The 18303-nt window shown below is 39.7% G+C and overlaps 3 protein-coding genes across 15 annotated transcripts in view; 2 read left to right on the top strand and 1 right to left on the bottom strand.

The window, feature by feature from the left end:
• LOC122085010 (arabinosyltransferase RRA2-like) overlaps positions 1-11815 on the top strand; it is a 15400-nt gene extending 3585 nt beyond the window's left edge. Inside the window, exons 2-3 of one of the 2 annotated variants that reach the window (XM_042653435.1) lie at positions 9690-9974; positions 10303-11815. In XM_042653435.1, coding sequence (XP_042509369.1) covers positions 9789-9974; positions 10303-11421 — 1305 coding nt within the window. In that variant the 5' untranslated portion in view covers positions 9690-9788 and the 3' untranslated portion in view covers positions 11422-11815. Of the gene's footprint in view, positions 1-9525; positions 9975-10302 lie in introns of those variants that run through there. The other variant, XM_042653434.1, reaches the window with a different exon arrangement.
• On the top strand, positions 4607-6217 carry LOC122084817 (scarecrow-like protein 15). Its single transcript, XM_042653242.1, has one exon. The coding sequence runs from the start codon at positions 4607-4609 to the stop codon at positions 6215-6217; it is 1611 nt and encodes a 536-aa protein (XP_042509176.1).
• A 4827-nt stretch (positions 11816-16642) lies between the features above and the next one.
• LOC122083093 (G-box-binding factor 1-like) overlaps positions 16643-18303 on the bottom strand; it is a 16235-nt gene continuing 14574 nt past the window's right edge. For all 12 annotated transcript variants that reach the window (XM_042650774.1, XM_042650775.1, XM_042650779.1 and 9 more), the window contains one exon: positions 16643-17037. In XM_042650774.1, coding sequence (XP_042506708.1) covers positions 16807-17037 — 231 coding nt within the window. In that variant the 3' untranslated portion in view covers positions 16643-16806. The remainder of the gene's footprint in view (positions 17038-18303) is intronic.

Raw genomic sequence — 18303 nt, forward strand, 5'->3', positions numbered from 1 at the left:
AAAAAAGAAAAAAAAAAAAAAAAGTAATAAGATAATATTTATATTTTTTCATGTGTTTATCTTTCTTTTCAATTTTTATTTATTTTTTCCGGCTTTCAAACATTGCCTTATTGCTGTTAGTTCTGAAAAGAGAAAGGGGAAGGTTGGCCCTCGTGGGAGAATTTGGGGCGTGGAGTTTGGGAGTCAAGATCTTGTTGACGTGAGACGTGAGCCGTGAGGTGGAGCTGATGTGGGTCCCATAGCTTAGAGCGGGACCTTGTCGGCCATCACCGAGAGATGCATTGGATGATGATCATCGAGCGCTTTTGGGTTTCCTTGGATGCTAAGTAGAGAAGAGCGTATACATGACGCTCAAGCTTTTGACGGCCCGAGGAGATTATATTTTATAAGAAAAGGGAAAAACAGAGAAGAAAATAAGAGAAAGTAAGAAAGTGAGAGAACAGTGTAGAGAAGGAAATACTGAGAGAGAGGAGATGAGATCATAATGCAAAGAATATGTTCGATCGCTCCATCCTCCCATCTTCCCCTTCACTTTTATTAATTTGTCCAAATTTATGAACAAAAAAAAAATTAAAAAATTTATTGGCACAATGGGCATACTTTTGCTTCTTTTTCTTAAATTTATTTATTTTTAACAAGAGGCATTTAGGCTTTTCACCTAGCTAGTCCCGCGGGTTCATATTGATCCCACTATACTATGTAATGGGTTATTTCGGATTTGAATGAAAAATATTCAACTTTCACTGAAGCAATAAAAACACTAAACATCCTATATGTGAGAGACCCCAAAAAGGTGAGAAGATCGAAAGTATAATTACTTAAGATTTATTGAAACAAAACTCCAATTGTATTCTTAGGGGGTGCAGTAGTTTTTAAATATGGGTACATCTACTGTGGAATCATTAAACTGCATGTAAGGTTTTTGCCATATGACATATTAGAGGGGGCTAAAACTTATTAAGCATTGGTAGACCCTAATGTATTATTAATATTAAATTTCTGTCTGACAGTTTTTTTTTTTTTTTTTTTTTTTGATAAAATTCTCTCACAGAGTTTGCCTACTAAAAAATAAACTTTGGAAAGAAATTTCAGAAACGCCAAGAGGATGGTACTAATAGTTGACACACATAGGTCTAATAATGATATTCTTGCTAATCAAATGCTTAAAATGACCAAAATCAATCCTTTGAGGAATTGATGATGAACTTCTAGCTCTAGCACTTCGATTCAGTGTAAGTTTAGGGAAGGTCATGGCTTCGACCTACCTATCCTTAATTTATCTTCTTCTTGAAAAAACAGTAATAGTAGTTGTTGTAGTATTACAATAATTAGGATCCCTTGCTGACTCCTCTTGGGTCCCTTGTTTGGTCCCTTAGTGTTCTCTATTTAGCCCTTTAGTGGCTCAGGCTTGACCTTGTCGCTCTTGAAATATCACGTGCAAACACACACACACACAAATACTATGCGATTTTACCCAAAAAAAAAAAAAAAAAAAAATGATTTCTTTTGCATGTATAAGTTATGGATAAAGCTTATGTTGAATATTAAAATAAGAATGCATAAGTTACCAAGTCTACGGGAAAGGTCATTAATTCACAAGTTTGCGATTTATTGCAATGTGGCAAACTTTGAAGAATGTGGATGGGTCCATGTGATATAGAATCATAACCATCTTGGAAATGAAGTTTTAGCTTCATATAGGAGTGTAATAAGGGGGAAAAAAGGTTTGAGTGACAACAAACATGCCACAATCTTTGATATATAATAATACGTGACAACAAGGTAAAGGTTAGTCTAGAGGCTCTTTAAACAAAATTATCTTTTGAACACATTGAAAGCTCCTTTAGCATTTTTATAGTTATTTTGACAAAGGTTAAGAAAGAAAAAGGTTAATCACATCTTTATGAATTTTCATAAATTCGACTCGAGCATGTTTATTTTGGGTTGAAATTTAACCAATGAAATGGATGTGGGATCTACAGCTAAACGCACTCGGCTCTAACACGTTGCGAAAAGTGATTAGGAGGGGTGGGGGGAGCTTCTGACTCACAAAAGAAGGCTTTGAGATTCTAATTACTATCATCAATAAAAATATGGCCTTATCTTTCAGACCATCCCCCACTGACAAAAGGGAGTGTTGGAGTCGTGGAGCTTATTCAGCCATGTTAAAAGCTTGTCTGTCTTAAGAAGGAAGATGCAACCTTAAAACTATGTATGACCCTTAATAGGGTCTTCACATATGCAACATACCCTTGGGGTATAAGGATATGTTTGATCTTTTCTATGTAGAGTCACTGTCACCCTTTTCTCTCACTTCCACTTCTTTGGAGGATGGTATCTCATGGCAGAATACCACGATGCACACGTCTCTTACTAATACGTCCACACTCCACACACAAGTACACGTACAGATGACAAAAAAAAATCATTTATGAATTATTAATCAAAACACCTATTACAAGGGAAGTCATTTAAATTATTATGAAATTTATATTCACCTCCCCTCCTCACGTTTTCCTTTATTACGTTTTCCCCTTGAGTTTCGTTTATTACATTTAAACTCACTCAACTTACATACCATTAGACTAATGTTAGTTTTCGAAAATAAAAAGACCTAAATGCCCCTAATCATATAAACCCCAATAGCTTTGAGATCTTTCCAAGTACTGTGATTTTGTACTTAGGCTGTCCAATAGCATTCTCTCATCTTATTTATTATTTATTATTTATTATTAACTTAAAACAAAGAATGCTACCAAAATAAACCCAAAAGAGACCAGACAAGGGGCCATGAGTGATTAAACAAGACCCACTAGGGGGCCAGTAAGAAGGGTTCCACTCGACACATTTATTGTAGTGCTACATTTAGTACTATTACCATCTTAATAGAAAGATGCGGGATTTGGGAGGATTGAATCAACGACTTGTCTTGGATTTACATTTGAGCAGAAGTTTCGCTTAATTACGATCTGTTGCTGCCGAAAATCCATATGAGCTGATCCTGTATAAGCACAGAAGGCAGAGGCCCGGAGGTATTTCTGGGATTAGTTCTCCAAAGCCCAAGTTAGAGACCAGCAGAATAGTTTTTCACAGGAGTAATGGTGTGGGTCTATTCACTTACCTTCCCCTCCTCTCGAGCTCTCTCTTATAGTGCTTGGGGTTTAGGGTTTTTTTTTTGAAGTCCCCCTCGGGTCTGCCTTTTTCCCTTTCTGAGTCCTACTCGGATACGTCATATCCCCTTTATGGAGAATATTCCCCCTTTGGGTATCTTCTCTTCACGTGGTTTACGTGATTAAAATCCTTGCGGCCTTTATCAGGTGGGCGGCACGTGTCCTTCTCTTGGATACCACGTGTTCTTACTTGACTAGGTAATTAATTTGGCCGTATCACAATCCATATTCAAACATGTTCATTCAATGACACAATGCCTCACCTGCCCTCTGCCACACATCTCCTTAGTTCGCCCTAGACCCACCCACAAAATGGAACTATGCCCTTTCTCTGCATATGACTGAGCTAGAAGATCTTCCCCAGCCAAATAATTTGATGTGGTCTCTTCATCCATCAAATAATGTTAAGAATTACCAAAGAAAAAAAAAATTACCAAAGATAATTACTGCTACGAATGCCTTCCACCTTGGACATATGAGGTGATCATCAGAGTATTACAATGGCCAAACAGGACGAAAGCAAAGGACCATTAGGAAAGCCAAACCTCGACATTTCTTTGTGGAAGCAACCCATAACCCAATGCTCCTCTGTTTCATCTCTTTCTTGTTATTGCTGCTCTTGGCTTCCCATTTTGGCTATGTTACCACTATACCCTGTTTGGCAACTAGAAAGGTTCAGGTGGCCTGCATGTGGTCCAGCATGCCGTAGGCAGTTGCAGGACCACCATTCCCTAGCATGTCCTCTTTCTAGTAACTGATAACAACTCAAACTACACTAGGCCACTAACCCAATCTCTGAAGGCCCTTTCCTTTCCTTTCCTTTCCTTTCCTTTCCCTTCCCGCGCTCTTTCTTTCTTTCTTTACCCTTGTTTTCATCAGATGCTCAGAGATTGATAAGGTAAGGTAGGCAGAAGAATGAAAAGCCCTCTTGACTAATGTCCCGAATCAAATCTGATGTCTCTCATATCTGCTGGACCACCATTCCCTAGCATGTCCTCTTTCTAGTAACTGATAACAACTCAAACTACAGTACTACACTAGGCCACTAACCCAGTCTCTGAAGGCCCTTTCCTTTCCTTTCCTTTCCTTTCCTTTCCCTTCCCGCGCTCTTTCTTTCTTTCTTTACCCTTGTTTTCATCAGATGCTCAGAGATTGATAAGGTCAGGTAGGCAGAAGAATGAAAAGCCCTCTTGACTAATGTCCCGAATCAAATCTGATGTCTCTCATATCTCATCATGCCATACATACATGGCCATGGCCTTTCCCCCATGCCTCCATGTAAGCAAGCAAATATATAAAGCCACCAATGATAACGTTGAAAAGCTCACTTCTTCACTCTCTGCTCCCAATTACAAGAAGAGAGAAGCAGAGTTGCACTTGCAGCTCTTCTGCTTCGCTTCGACCGACTCTGCTGTCTCTGTACCCAACAGATAGCCATGAAATCTCCCTTCACCACCACCACCATGCGTGACCACCACCCAAAACCCAACAACAACAACACTACCACTACCCATCACCCCTCCTTCAACACCACCGCTTCCTGCTACGAACCCACTTCTGTTCTCGACATACGTCACAGTCCAAGTCCCGTTGCCACTGCACCTGATTCAGTTCCGGCGGTTCCCGGTTTCTTTTTGGACGACCATCCTTTGGACGACCCTCTATTACTGCATCATCTTCCCTTGTTCCCATCAGGCGATTGGGATTCCTTGATGTCGGGTTTCGACAGAAGAGACGATTCTGCTCCCACGTCCAAAACTCTCCCCAACTTCGACTCCCAAAACCCGAATCCCCTGCACTTCCCACCGGTTGATCCTTACTTCCTTTCTTCTTCCCTTGTTCATCCTGATTTTAATTCCTCTGTGTTATTTCCCAACCAAAATCTGAGTCATGATTTAAATCCTTCGAGGCAATCCCACGATTCCTATCAAAGCAACTCATACTTCGATTGTGTGCAGTTGGATCAGCTCATTAGAGCTGCGGAGCTCTTCGATTCAGGGCAGCTGCAGCTTGCGCAGGTGATATTGGAGCGGCTCAATCAACGTCTGCCATCTCCTGACGGGAAACCACTCCAAAGAGCTGCCTTTTATTTCAAAGAAGCTCTTCAATTCCCTCTCACTGGCTCCTATCGAACGTCCTACTCCCCTAATTCATCGACATTTCACAAAATTAAAGCGTACAAGGCCTTCTGCGAGATATCTCCGATCACCCCTTTCGCTAATTTCACCTCTAATCAAGCGCTTCTTGAGACTCTAGACGGAGCAAGGTTCATACATGCCATAGATTTCGAGATTGGGCTTGGATTACAATGGGCATCGTTCATGCAAGAGCTCGCGAACAGATCAAAAGACTATAACAGTCCTCTGTCGACTCTCAGAGTTACCGCCGTTGTGCCGGAAGACTCTTTGATTGAACCGGAACTGATCAAGGATAACCTCTGTCAGTTGGCGGACGAACTTGGAATCCTTTTCCAGATTGCGTTCGTGAGTGTTTGTAGTTTCGAAGCATCAATGTTCGATGCAATCAGGTTTATCGAAGGTGAGACAATCGCCGTCAATCTTTCGCCGGAAATCCTCGGGCATCTCGCTTTGAGGGATTCAGTCCCGCGATTCTTCTGTCTTCTCCGGCAGATCGCGCCGGAGATTGTACTATTCGTTGATACAGAGGGGTGGAAAGAAGCAGGGCCTCCTTCGTTTCGCCGGAACTTCATCAACGGGCTTGAATTGTACTCTTCGATACTGGAATCGCTCGACGCTGCTAACACCCATGGACTCGATTTCGTGCGGTTAATTGAGAGGTATCTTCTGCGGCCAAAGATTTTTGCGGCGGTTGCTGCGGCCAGGAATCGGTTTCCTTCTTCGTGGTGGGAACTGTTCGTCGCTGCTGGAATGTTGCCAGTGAAGTTCAGTGAGTTCACGGAGTGTCAGGCTCAGTTTCTGGTGCAGAGGGAACAAGCACGTGGTTTCCACGTGGCAAAGCGTCAGACATTAATGCTGCTATGCTGGCAAGATAGAGAGCTGATTGCCACGTCGGCCTGGAGGTGCTAGCTGACGTGTCGTTTTTAGCCCACTGTGCTTCGTTTTCAAAAGTTGGTTTCTTGGTGGGAACTTGATAGGTTTCCTCTCAAAACTCCATTCCCGTGGTTTCATTTTTGTTGTTTAGTTAGGTTTTTTTTCCTTTTTCTTTCATGTGGCTCATGTGGCTCATGTGGCATAGCTTTTTGTTCATGGGCTGATGTGGCAAAGCGACATGTAACATTTTAATTGTACAAAATCTATTTTGTAGTACTAACTACTTCCAAAAAAAAAAAAATCTATTCTGTAGTACTTCGTAGTTTGTCCATGATATGGAATTATTATTAGGGAAAATGGTTTCTAGGGAGCATGGTTTCAAAAGTATTAATATCTTATTGATCGTATCAGTTGTATCATATCGGTATTGATTAGGATTAATCCGTGATCCTTAATTGATCTGATCAGTTATCTATATGGTTTCATGGATAAAAACAATAAAAAAAAGTGTGCCTTTAAAAAAAAAAAACCAAAGGTGAAATCAATTGATACTCTTCGATCTGATCTAGATCGGTATTGATAGATACTGATACCACTCTCAAAATCCATGAATTGGGGAGTATGCCCTTTCTTCGTGTCCTTCTATTGGTCCTCAGGCATGCGCTATAATTGTACTCCCCCATAAGAAATACTTCTCTTTATTATTAAGGATAAAGATCTCTAAAAGGGAATGTAGATCTTGCGTTATCATAGGGACCAATAGAAGCACATATGGAGGAAGCAGTAACCGACAACAAGATTTTCATTTTTTCTGTGGGAGGTCGGGCAACCATTTCACCCCCCTATGTTTGGGTGTAGAGGCCACACTACTTTCTAATTATGTTTTCCCTTATTATTAGGGAAAAATGACCTTGTCAGCCCAGTGTAGGCAACATCAACACATGGCGCTAGGTAACATGGTTAGCTACTTCATGTGAGAAGCTTGTGCCAGAGGATCCATGCTCACTTTGCACTTACTGTGTGTTGGTTTTATGTTTTATTTCAAATTTTTGTTGCTGTTTATCAGGAAACTGGGAAAGTGTATGTGAACCATCTGCGTCCATTCCTCTTGCGGTGTTCAGTAGTTCCAATGATCTACACTATTGATGGGCCTTGTTTGTGTTTACGTGTATCTCTAATATGTTATGCATTTCTTATTGGAGCCACTAATGATGTTTTAAAAGTTTTGATGTACTGGATTTATTTAGCTTTTAGTCTAAGAACCAAATTATTTTCACATTTAGACCCCCTTAGATCATCTGGGAATGCAAATCTGATTGTCTAATGGGTTCCTAAATGTGTAGGTTAAATTCATCAGTGAACACCAATCAGAAATCCAGTTCGCTAGGGCAGTGATTGTGAAACTCCTGGCATCAGGTATGCTACACACCAGTCTGGAATTGCTGTTGCTTGTAAAGACTTCATTGAAACTTTTTAACTCTTTTTTTTTCTCCCCTAAACAAAATCAAACTGTTCTGTTTGGTGGCTTAAAATTCAATATTTCTGTATCAGCCAACAAAGTATTGAGGAATATTATTCACCCAGTCAAACGAGAAGGGCATAGAGCAATAGGAGGTCCAACAAGTCAAATGGAAGGTTCTGACCCAGATCTTGACAATTGAAGCTCTCATTGTTCTTTGTAAACAAGCTTTGTTGTTCACTAGGGATTTTTGTAGGGTCAGGAAACAGCAAATGATGTAAATATAAACTCTCCAAATGCTTCTGTAAGCACAAGATGGTGCATCTTCTCTTGCAATCATTTATTTTACTTGTCCATCTTTGCTCTCATCTTATTTTGAAGCAATGGCTATCTATTAGTGATGTTAACAGTGGCAAGTTTGGAAGCCCAGGCCAAGGAGAGAATCAGTCCTGAATTTGGCTATTTGACTGAGAATATGAAGAGTTGCAGTGTTGATATAGTTTCTAATTACTAAATTCTTCCTTATTTCTGAATTCCCAGAATCATTCTCTTAAGAACAGCCTATGGGTAATGTTTGTTATATACTTGGAAAATGGTTTTTTCTTGAAATTGCTTTTAACAAACACTATCAAAGAAAAATGACAAAAAGAACAATAAGTAGAGAAACATATCCTATGTTTGAGCCACCATGGGTTTTTACCTCTTGACGATATCCATCTACTCAAAATATTAATTTTAGCTTCTAAATATACACGAATTACTTTTCTTCAAATATCCAAGCTCAAACACTCGCAACTCAATGACAAATGGGCCACAGTCCTTGCTCACATTCCAAGTATAAACTCGGAAAATATCTTCAGTGATTCGCTTCTTCTCCAATTAGTGGATGTCCAATTAGTGATTTAAGGGCGGGAAGGACCCTGGCACACAACCCATGTTTGGAGAGGAGCATTTTCCGAAGAAAAAGTTGGGGGGAACGTCCTCTCCCTCTCATTAAATAACTTCTCTGCTCCTATTAATGAAACCGTTTTATCGCCTCTCATAGTCTCATGGGTGAGTTGTTTAAGTTGTTTGCTAAGAGAACCCTCTTGGAAGGAAAGGTAGCTGTGTAGGCCACGCCATTACACACAATTTCTCTCTCTCTCTCTCTCTCTCTCTCTCTCACACACAGAGTAATGAATTCGATCAGTGCCCTGGTTGGTGTGCTCACCAAGCCCGCTAGCTCAAAGAACATCAACCAACATGCATAACATGATAGGCCTATTTAATTAAATATCATACTTCGTTCAAGGATTAAATATTCAACCACATATCATATGTAAAGTTTGACATTACTTTATGTTCTTTTTGGCATTTGGAGAAACTTTTCCTCCACATGATTCACCACACTATCCTCGGTTCACAAACTCTTTTTTAGGATTTTAGTAAGTTTGTTAAAAATCCACGGGTATCTGATACCCTTTACCATGGCTTAAGGAAAACTCAATCTTTTATATTTTATATTAAGATAAAAATATATATTATTTCACCTAAATTTCTGTGTCCACCTTGTTACATGGAAACAGCCATAGGCCAAATTAAACATTTTGCAATCATGATTGGCAAGAATTTTGTTTACAATGAGAGATTGAAGTATTATGAGTAATTCTTAAATAACAAGGGAGTAGAAAAATCCCCCAATAAATACGGTGGCTGCAATTTTAAGTCTCAACTCCCAAGTCATAACTGCACTATTTACTTACGTACCTACCCATTTACCAAAAACAGAAAAAAATTTACTAGGTACCCATTTATTTATGTTTGTTTTTATAGGAAATGATGCCGTGACTTACTGATTTTCTCTTTTTTTTTTTGTTTTTGGAAGAGCTTTCTGATTTTCTCTACTTTACTGATTTACTGATTGAAGGAATTTTCTCTGGATGTGTTTTGTGAGAGAGAGAGAGAGAGAGAGGAAGAGCTTGCTGTCTTTTTCTCCTCAACTTCTTTTGTAGGGTTTCAAAAACTGCATCAATTTGAAGACTGGTCAGAGGAACACACAAGCCGATACACAGAGAGAGAGAGAGAGAGAGAGGTAACAGTAGAAGTCTCTCCTTTTCTTGTTATTCTCTGTTCCTCTCTCTGGATGTGTGGAACGTCATATACGAAGATATGACGGGACGCAGAGAGGGGTCGCTGATGAGAAATAACGGACAATCTATTCGCGGATCGAAAATCGCAGTCGCCATTGCCATCGGGATCCTTCTGGGATGCGTCTTTGCCTTCTTGTACCCCCATGGGATTTTCGGTTCCGATCCAACAATTCAAGGCCGTCGAGCTGGAAAATCCAGTCTTCAGGTATGCACACTACTCCTGGTCCCCGTTTTACCCATAAAAATTGTATTTTTAAGGATTTGGTCTGCTGTTGGGTGTGCTTGGCGTCCCATATTCTTGAGATCTTTAGATTTTCATTATACATTTTGCTTGAAATGAAGATGTTGACTTCAATTTCAGTTTCTTGACTTAGAATTTGAGGGCTGCGATTCTAAATTGATACATGATGTAGTAATTTGTTGAGTCAAATTCGTCTTTATGGCTTTGTTTGCAACTACAATTCTAGGTTCTTGTGGGAATTTTCACCAATCTGTGGTTGCCATTGTTGTTTTCCCCTCTGTTTTGTTGTTAGGTTGGTTTGTTCCCCTGTGAATCTTCTGAACGGATCAACTTGTTGAAGTCCGACCTTGTCTCAGCATCGCAGAAGAACTCAGAGTTGAAGAAACAAGTTAGTGAATTAACTGAAAAGCTTCGGTTAGCTGAACAAGCAAAAGAACAGGCAGAGAAGCAGGTCCAAGTGCTGGGTGGAAAGCATAAAGCTGGGCCATTTGGTACTGTAAATGGTTTAAGAACCAATCCAACTGTCATTCCTGATGAATCTGTGAACCCAAGATTGGCTAAGTTACTTGAGAAAGTAGCTGTCCAAAGAGAGCTTATCGTTGCATTGGCAAATTCCAATGTGAAAGACATGTTGGAGGTCTGGTTCACTAGCATCAAGAGAGTTGGTATAACTAATTATTTAGTAATTGCTCTGGATGATGAGATTGCGGATTTCTGCAATTCAAAGGAGGTTCCCATTTACAAAAGAGATCCTGATGAGGGCATTGACTCGGTCGCGAGGAAAGGGAGCAACCATGCTGTCTCAGGTTTGAAGTTCCGCATCTTGAGAGAGTTCTTGCAGCTGGGTTACAGCGTTCTTCTCTCAGATGTTGATATTGTATACTTGCAGAATCCATTCAATTATCTATATCGGGATTCAGATGTGGAGTCCATGACTGATGGCCATAATAACATGACAGCCTATGGTTATAATGATGTTTTCGATGAGCCTGCAATAGGTTGGGCCCGATATGCACATACAATGAGAATATGGGTTTACAACTCTGGCTTCTTTTATATAAGGCCTACAATTCCTTCGATTGAGCTGCTGGATCGTGTTGCTAACCGGCTTTCTCAGGAACCAAAACCTTGGGACCAGGCAGCTTTCAATGAGGAGCTCTTTTTCCCCTCACACCCTGGCTACGATGGACTTCACGCATCCAAGAGAACTATGGATTTCTATCTCTTTATGAACAGCAAAGTCCTTTTCAAGACTCTGAGGAAAGACGCAAAGCTGAGAAAGTTAAAGCCTGTCATCATTCATGTGAATTACCATCCAGATAAGCTTCCGAGAATGAAAGCAGTTGTGAACTTCTATGTCAACCGCAAACAAGATGCGCTGAAACCCTTCCCTGATGGTTCAAATTGGTAGAACTTGTTTCTGGCACTCTAGACACAAATTCAGTTGTCCCCCATTTATCACATTTAGTGATCTTCTCCTGCAAATGCTCCAAAAAGTAAGACGGGTAAACCATTCACTTTTTGAGAACTCTCTGAAATATGTGTTTGAATTTCCAAAAGAGTTGGCTCCCCTTGTGAGATTCTGTTTCATTTCAGTTTGTATGATGTTTCTGTAGAATTGCCTACTTCCCATGTAGGATATAAAGTTGCATATCTGGAGACAAATGATAGGGCTTTATTGGGGAGAGGTCTTCTATTTTTTCTTTCTTAAACTTGTATTGCGGCATATCACACTGTATTAGACCCTCTGGTTCTTGTACTGAATCTACTTGAATTGAAAATGACAGGTTGAAATTTGATCTGGACTTTGTGAAGGCCATCTGCATGTTTCATCCAGTTTATATATATTGTGCTTGTAAGGAAGAAATCACAACAGTAAGCTCATTCGTTTAGGCTTAAAAGAATCCATTAACTTCACTTTCAACACTTTGTCTTGGAAAACTGGAGATGGAAGTAGAGTGGCTGTGGACACTAAAATCATCACCTTTCTGAATCTCTGGACCAGGAATTCCAAGTTCCATAATTCGGTATCTTTTTTATTTTTTTTTCCCTGTTTTGGAATATGCAAATCTAAATCTAGTGATGCTAAAAACTCCATATGCAACTGACTGGAGAAGGATCAAAAGATTCTGGAGTAGGTACAGCACTTGCTCTCTTAATGGTGGTTCTTAAAACCTCTTCTAATTGGTTTATAATATTAAATGACTGACTATTTTGGTACCTGGCCAGATATTGGAGAACAGTCCATCTGAAACTCATATACCTTCTCAGTTACCCATCGGAATCTGATCAATTACTCAGCCATCTAAACAACAACAACAACAACAACAACCACCATTAACTTTATCCTAACTTAATGGGGTCGGCTACATGGATCCAATACATATCAGAGTAAAAGAAAAGCAAAATAAAAGAAAGTGCATACGGAATTAAAAGGCGATACTTAGCAGTAAAATAGACAGCATTCCAGGAACATTCCCTATAAAGGGACAGCTACGCTAGTGTTTGTCCTCCACAACAGTCTATTTGCGATCATACTAGAATCTAATTCTACCATTTACATATATTTCCTAACCATTTCGTTAATAGTCATTTTAGGTCTATCCCTATTTCTTCTGGCCCTCACTATATGAATCTAGTCGTTTTTCCCTATTGGGTCATTCATAGGTCTTCGTTGAACATGGCTATACCATCTCAACCAGCTCTCACGGAGCTTGGCCTGAATCGGAGCGAACCCCCACTTTGTTTCTATTACAAATTACTCTACCCCTCCTGGTCTTTCCATACATCCCACATAGCATCCTCATCTCTGCTGTTCTCAACTTATTCAAATTACTCTTCTTGACTGCCTAACATTCTAACCCATAAATTATGGCCGGTCATATTGTTGTTTTGTAGAATTTTCTCTTGAGTTTAACCAACATACATTTGTCACATGATACTCCCGACACACTTCTCCACTTCATCCATCCAACTTTAATTATGTGGGACACATCATTTTCTATACCCCCCATCTTTGCTAATGATTGACCCAAGTAACTAAAATAGTCTCTATGTGGTAGTTCCTTGCCTCTCCAGATTCACGATCTCATCGCCCCTTCTATCTTGACTGAAGGAACACCTGGAAATAGTGGTAATAGTCACTGGAAATTGTGGACGTTGAATCAGTCGATCACCTTCTTGTAGTCATCAAACCAATCAGGCCATCTGAAATTCTAGAATAGTTTTGTGTCATTTGATTGATATTATTTTTACTTTTCAGTCAAATGGAAATGGCTCAAGTAAAGCCCCAATTCTGTACTTCATCCTCTTTCCCTAGATAGATATATATATATATATATATATATTTATATAAAAGTGGAAGTGGATTGAATTAACTACAAAAACTTGGCTAATTGCTTTAAAGTTCAACCAAAGGAACTCCTCCAAAGCTTCTACTTACCTTGCATTTCTTTCTTTGCAAAAGAACCACAACACAGCGAGTCTCAATTTCTTCTGAACTCTTTCTCCTGAAAGCCACTGTATTGCAGAGTGCGAGAGCAGTTTCTGGTTCGATATTGAGGGAATTGATACCATAAAGGGCAAAGAATTTCTCTGTGACAATCCTGCTTGAGCATCTTTGTGGCCATGCGCTGATGTGCCCCCTTATATCTTTAGTTTCTTGTGTTCCGACTAGGGGTGTCAATTCGTGGCCCGGCCCGACTAAACCGACAAGGACCGACCGTTTATAGACCGGCCCGGCCTGGACCGTTTATTAAACGTGTCGGCCTTGAGCCCGGCCCGTTTATAAATGGTCGGTCTCGGTTTTGCTACTTGGACCATCGGGCGCCCGACCGAGACCGACCGAATAATGCCCGACCGAGACCGGCCTATTGTGCACCGACTTGGCCCGACCCTTTAATGATTGTAGAATACCTATTTTATCCCCCAAATTAAAGAATAAAAACTGTAAAAGACATGTTCACATTTTAAATAATGGTTATATTTGGTAGGGGTGTCAATTCGTGGCCCGAGCCGACTAAATCGACCTAAACCGACCGTTTATAGATCGGTCCGGCCCGGACCGTTTATTAAATGTGCCGGGCTTGAGCCCGGCCCATTTATAAATGGTCGGTCTCGGTTTTGCTACTTAGACCGTCGGGCGCCCGACTGAGACAGATCGAATAACGCCCGACCGAGACCGGCCTATTGTGCACCGACTTGGTCTGACCTTTTAATGATTGTAGAATACCTATTTTACCCCCCCCCAAATTAAAGAATAAAAACTAAAAAGTAAAGACATGTTCACATTTTAAATAATGGTTATATTTGGTATCATTTATTGATTTATTTTGATTTTTTTGGGCTTGCATGAGTGGGCCGGAATATAAGTGCACATTTTAAAGAGGGCCCGTTTAAAAACCGGTTAAAACCCGTTTAACATTAAACATGTCCGTAGCCCGATTAAGGCCCGACTAAAGCCCGATTAAAGTAGTCCGATTATAGCCCGAGGCCGACCGACCGAATATAAACTGTACCATGCCCTCAATAACTAAGCCCGATTAGTTAAATGGGCGGACACGGTGTAGCCTTTGAAAGTCTTCAAGCCCGATCGAAACCGGACCAGCCCGACCGGTTGACACCCCTAATATTTGGTATCATTTATTGATTTATTGTCATTTTTTTGGGCTTGCATGAGTGGGCCGGAATATAAGAGCACATTTTAAAGAGGGCCTGTTTAAAAACCGGTTAAAACCCGTTTAACATTAAACATGTCCGTAGCCCGGTTAAGGCCCGACTAAAGCCTGATTATAGCCCGAGACCGACCGACCGACCGAATATAAAGTGTACCATGCCCTCAATAACTAAGCCCGATTAGTTAAATGGGCGGACACGGTGTAGCCTTCGAAAGTCTTCAAGCCCGATTAAGCCCGACCAAAACCGAACCAGCCCGACCGATTGACACCCCTAGTTCCGACCTCTGTGTTTCATTTTGTTAAACACTTGTTCTCTCAATCCTCTTTTTCATTTTCAAGCTGCTTGATTTACACATCTAGAGTTCTGGAGTTTTTCTTTTTTTTTTTAAATAAATGGTATTCTTGTGGTAATCAAATTCTTTTGTGGCGACATATGCAGATGGAAAGAGTTGTTCACATTCCTCCCAGCTAGGATGGGATAATGTGGTGGTGAAACTGATGAGAGGGAGATCTACAAAATGATTATTTTAGATATAAAGGCTCAAACATAAATAAAGTAGGTGATAAAGAGGATGATGTTTAAGAAAGAATTAAAATATGATGGATGAAGTGGAAAGGTGCGTTCGAAGTGTTTTGCGATTGACGTATTCCTTTGAATCTTTAAAATATATGTATATATATATATATTGGACAATCATATGACCTACTAAAATGTATGGTGCAAAATGTTCGGTAGTGAAGAAGCATTGTATAAATAAACTCAGTGTTAAGAAGCATCTTGTAGATGTTGAAATGGAAGTGGCAAAACTAGGAGGATAAAGCAAAGAACGATAATATTAGATTGATTTGAGAGTACCTCTAATACATGATAAAAATGACAAAAACATTTGAGGTGGCATAGCTGTGTTCAACAAAAGCCTTTAAATGTTCCTCTACGGAAGAGTGATTTGATTCAGATTGAAGGAACAAAAAATTTCAAAGGCAAACCTAAGATCCTAGAAGCGGCAAGAAAAGACATACATGACTTGTGCCTTGTATTAAGTATGAACTTGGATAGAACTAATTAGAGCGCAAAGATCCATATAATTGACCCCATTTAGTTGGGATAAGGCTGTGGTTGTTGTGACTTTTGCTGCAATCCACATTCTTGACTACTTGTCTCATATATGGGAAACAAATTAAATCTTTGCCTCTTCCCAATTGACACTGTTCATGATAGTCCGATCTTTAGTTTGCCTTGAGAGATCAAAGCCTTTCTTTGGATGGATCTAAAGTACTAACAGAGATCGTATAGGCCAAAAAAATCGAGGTTAAATTACCGGACAAATTAAATTGAGTTTCAGCTTTCAAAATTACCAATCCAATCTTCATATTAACCAAACTATCAAATTGAGTTTGGTCTTTCCTCTTAGAAGAGAAGGCGCCCAATGATCCTTATAAATATAAAGACATTCCCTAGAACTTCATCAGTAATTGAAGATGATCTGTTCGTCAAAGACACTGGTTGTTTCTAAAGCCCCAAACACCAATACCCAATCCACTTCACAGTACTAAAGTACTGACTGCTTCAAGCCAAACCCCCCTCCAAGACACAGGGAAAGCTTCCAGGATCACAACAGGAGGAAAAAGAAGACTCAGAGAAGAAATCATAAACTCAAAATCTGCAGGAGTACGTCAACATATTCCAATTATCATACTGCAAACTGTTGTTACTTATTCTTCTCACTGTCTTTGATCCCTCCCATGGCCTCGAGGAATCCATCCTTCAATTCCCACAACCCAACCTTTATCTAATCTTGAAATCATGTTTTGCTTCTATTTCTCGTAAACTAATAAGTTATGACCAGAGAGAATATTTTATCATGGGATTAAACAAAGAAGGATTTGATCCTTCTTCAAAATCCCATAAATAAATAGCAATCCTACCAATAAAAAATCTACCAAAACACAACTCTCTTCAAAAGAAAGGAATCTTATCACATAACCATTAGTCCATAACAGTAAAACTTCTAATCCCCAGTTTGATTTTACAACAATGTACATATACATAGTTTCCTGGATTTGACAAGATGCTAAATACTAAGTCAAGTCAGTCCGTCGAACAGAGAAGGGTTAAGGCTCTATAAATTAGTACTATAAAAAAGGATTGTCTCATGTTTATTAGAACCTGAATCAAGCTTCCCACTAGAGTAAAAGAAATTCCCTTCCTTCTGACAAGAAACTGAGCCACCTCCCCTTGAAGTATCTTGTACATCGCCGCCTCCACCGTGTACAGAATTGATAACCGTCTTCATAAATTTAGTTTCTAGATTAGCCACAACATCTGGTCCGTACAAACGAGTCAGCTCCTCCTGTTCCAGCATATAGTATCTATTAATGACGACTACATCAATACTCACAAAAATGGGTATTTTGACATCTAAAAAGTGAATCTCCCTTTTGAGTTTTATAACCATTGTTATGGTTTTCTCTTAAAAGTACTTTGTCCATTTCCAACTCAGTCTGTAGACTCCATAGATAGTCATTTTCAGGATCACAGCTCTGATATGGATTAGAGGCAAACCTAGGTTAAGCTCCAGAGTCCGAAGATTTAGTGGATTGCTAGGACCAAGGACCATCTCTCAGAAGATTGTCCATAGGACCACCCCTTCAACTAGCAATCTACAATCAGATTTCAGGATCCAAAACATCTACTGATTGGATGATTCAGGTATTCATTCAATGCAAATTTTAAGTAATCTCATTATCTCATGAGGTAAACTTCAGCCCAAGAACAGTCTACCTCGTGTTTTAATGTTCACTAACATCAATGAACCTTGTAAGTTCACATTACCACTTGGTAAGCAATTGGTGGAAATATGAGTAAGTCTATGTTATAAAGGACCCCCACCCAATCTCATTTGGTCAAAATTCAACCCAAGATGAGCATTTTGTATGGGTCAAAGTTATGTCCAAATTTTAAAAAGAAAATTAGAAATGTCACCACTAGTAATAATAGACATATATGGCATTCTTGTAAATTTCTGTAGCTTTGAACCATATTTTGACCCCTATTACAAACACATATTAGGCTGGAACATTACCCATGAGACAAGTGTATGGCCCTCTATAACATGGAACTGCCCAAGCAGCCAAGTCGTCCATTTTTTGCCATGTGATGCTGGTGACTTTTACATTACCTTAGTGAATGGTAACTTTACCCTTATATATATATATATATATATATTATGCCTTGATTTTCCCTTCATTTAATAAAGTGAGCTATTCATCATAATTACAAAAATAGATTTTTTTTTTTTGGTGGAAACCAAAATAGAACGTTAAACCATAGTGGAAAGCCAATAATTTGAAACATGCTGAAAAGTGTACAAGGGAAAAAGCCCAAAACATGGTGGCCATCCATATAGTTGAGTTCACTCACCAAATTTGAAATGTGGCCAAATCTCGGAGTCAGACATATAACTGCAACAATGAAAGGGCAACTACAACAACTGCCTAGCGTAGCTGGTGTAGCTATAGTACGCAAAGCCCATGCTCACCAGGAGGTCTTCAGTTTGAGCCCTTTGGCTATTACCTTCCCCTCCCTATCTATCAAAAAAAAGGGGGGGGGGGGGGGG

Source organism: Macadamia integrifolia, chromosome 7 (assembly GCF_013358625.1).
Source record: "Macadamia integrifolia cultivar HAES 741 chromosome 7, SCU_Mint_v3, whole genome shotgun sequence".
NCBI classification, from domain to species: Eukaryota; Viridiplantae; Streptophyta; class Magnoliopsida; order Proteales; family Proteaceae; genus Macadamia; species Macadamia integrifolia.